Source organism: Cyprinodon variegatus, unplaced genomic scaffold (genome assembly GCF_000732505.1).
Source record: "Cyprinodon variegatus isolate N-32 unplaced genomic scaffold, C_variegatus-1.0 Scaffold1312, whole genome shotgun sequence".
NCBI lineage: Eukaryota > Metazoa > Chordata > Actinopteri > Cyprinodontiformes > Cyprinodontidae > Cyprinodon > Cyprinodon variegatus.
This window is the reverse complement of record NW_015151765.1, coordinates 119,209-121,378: the sequence shown is the minus strand read 5'-3', so window position 1 is coordinate 121,378 and position 2,170 is coordinate 119,209. Positions and strand designations below refer to the sequence as shown.

The window sequence follows — 2,170 nt, the reverse complement described above, 5'->3', positions numbered from 1 at the left end:
TAAAATACAGATGAACTTAGACTTTAGACTTAGACAACTTTCATTGTCATTTTGTATTCAGAGAGTGGATAAAAAACCGCATTTCGTTTTTTACAGCTTTCAGAACATTTCCATTTCTTTAAGTGCAGCAATGATCACATGGAAACATGGTGGGAGAAAAAAACATGGTGCAGATAAACCCTTGGGGGTGAGGTCAGCTGAAAGCCTCATTTCCCTTCATCATCGTCTCCTGAAACCTTCCGCTTCTGTGGAAGGCAGCTCCTCTCCTTCCCTTCTGCTTCTCACCAACATAAGGAGCCTTTCCTGTCCTTTCCTTTCCTTTCCTGTCCTTTCCTTTCCTTTCCTTTCTTTTCCTTTCCTTTCCTTTCCTTTCCTTCGACTGGTAGAAGGGATTAGCGACCCTGGAGCTCTGACCCTTCTTCCCTCTGCAGGACTTTATTTATCAATCTAGCCTCCATTAAAACTTCCAGCAAGAATCTGTTGAAGAATCCATCATTTTATGATTGGATTAACGCTGATGACACAATATGGAGAAGTTATCACAGAGTATAATACTGCCACCACCGTGTTTCATAATGAAGGAGCTTCACAGTGCAGTTTCTTTACAGAACAGGATTTTGAAAGAGGAAAATAACACTTTGATATCTTTGGACCAGAAAACATTCTGCATCAGTAATTTGGTAAATGTTAGCGGGGAGGAATAATTAAAGTGGAACGTCTTTCAGGCCAGATGTTTGGCCAATAAAGGTGATTGTTGCAGAACTTGGTGGATATTTAAAAAGTTGTATTGCCACCATATTGCTTTTTTCCGATGTTGACAATGTGCAGCTCTTCAGTGTTTTATAAACAGGTTTAGCGACCAAAGCAGGAGCAGTTAGGACGCCCCGTCTCTGAAAAGGAGTGTGTATTTAAATAGAAAAGAGCTAAATGTAAGTTAGGCGGTCGGTAGATTTTACTCTGAGGCCTCAAGAATAAAAAAACCTTTATGTGTCGAATGAATGATACAAAAACATGTTTATTAAAGACAGTCCTGATGTTGGAAAGATGAAGGTTAATATGTTTAGTGAAGACAGCCTGACAATTTAACTGCTCTGATGCTTTAAAAGAAAAGACTCCAAATATTATTTCAACTTTTATTATTTCTTGAGCCTGTTTGAGACTTTTTATACAAAACATAATGAAAGCTGACAGAAAACAGCAAACCGTAACGTTTCTCCTTAAGCTTTTCATTACATCTCATCTTTTTATATATATATTTATTTTTTGCAGGATTCAAACTGGTATTTCTGTTTTTTTCAGTGACAGACTTTAGAAATCATTTTTTTTGTAAAACTGGGCTCTGGCAACAACATCGTTGGAGTAGTCTCCACCTGTCGTGCCGACGTCCACCCTCTCATACGTTTGGACGTTCCGATCCCCAAAGTTGTAGGCCGCTATCCCTCCTGTAGAGAAAGAAATCAGCATTTAAGAATCAAGATGTCCAAAATTACAAAACATAAATGGAAGCAAACAGATGAATCTGTAGCGTTTATCGGATGACTGTCAGGATGTTTCTCTAGTCAATAATTAACCATAAATAAAGTTGGTCAGCTTCTTTTAAAGATAAACTTTATGTAAAGAGGGGCGGGGTTCCTATCACCTGGGCAACACGAGGGGAATAGATGTTTCCCAACCTGGGAAATCTGAGTAAACCACATAAGCTCCAACTGATGTGGAAAAGCAGAGAGTTCAGGGTTTCTGACAGATCAGGGCGACTCGTTATGAAACGTTTCTAAAGCTTTTAAATCGCAGGAACTTTCAGATGAATCACAGAGAGATTTAGGAGAATCAAAAAGATCTAGAGGATCATTGCAGACAAAGCTGAGCCTCTGAGTCACCAACATCTAACACAGATTAAAACTGTTTCTCTTCAGAAATCACGCCTCTGACTAACCAACCAACTAACCAACCAACCGACCAACTGATCAACCAACTGATCAACTGACCAACCAATCGACCAGGATTATTGAAATCTGGAAGCTTTTTAATGAACTCTTCTTAGGTTAGGGTTAGGAAGGTGTGAATACTCTTTAAATACATTTTATTGTGTTAATATTTCTTTACTTTATGCAGGTTTACTAGTGGTTCCTAGAATTTCTAAAAGTAGAATGGGAGGCAGATCTTTTAGTTC

The 2,170-nt window shown here is 38.6% G+C and overlaps 1 protein-coding gene across 1 annotated transcript in view; it reads right to left on the bottom strand.

The window, feature by feature from the left end:
* Positions 1-1,075: 1,075 nt before the first annotated feature.
* The window catches only part of LOC107102758 (lysozyme g-like), a 4,459-nt gene continuing 3,364 nt past the window's right edge, over positions 1,076-2,170 (bottom strand). The window contains exon 4 of the mRNA XM_015402179.1: positions 1,076-1,442. Within this exon, the coding sequence (XP_015257665.1) occupies positions 1,309-1,442 (134 nt within the window). The 3' untranslated portion in view covers positions 1,076-1,308. The remainder of the gene's footprint in view (positions 1,443-2,170) is intronic.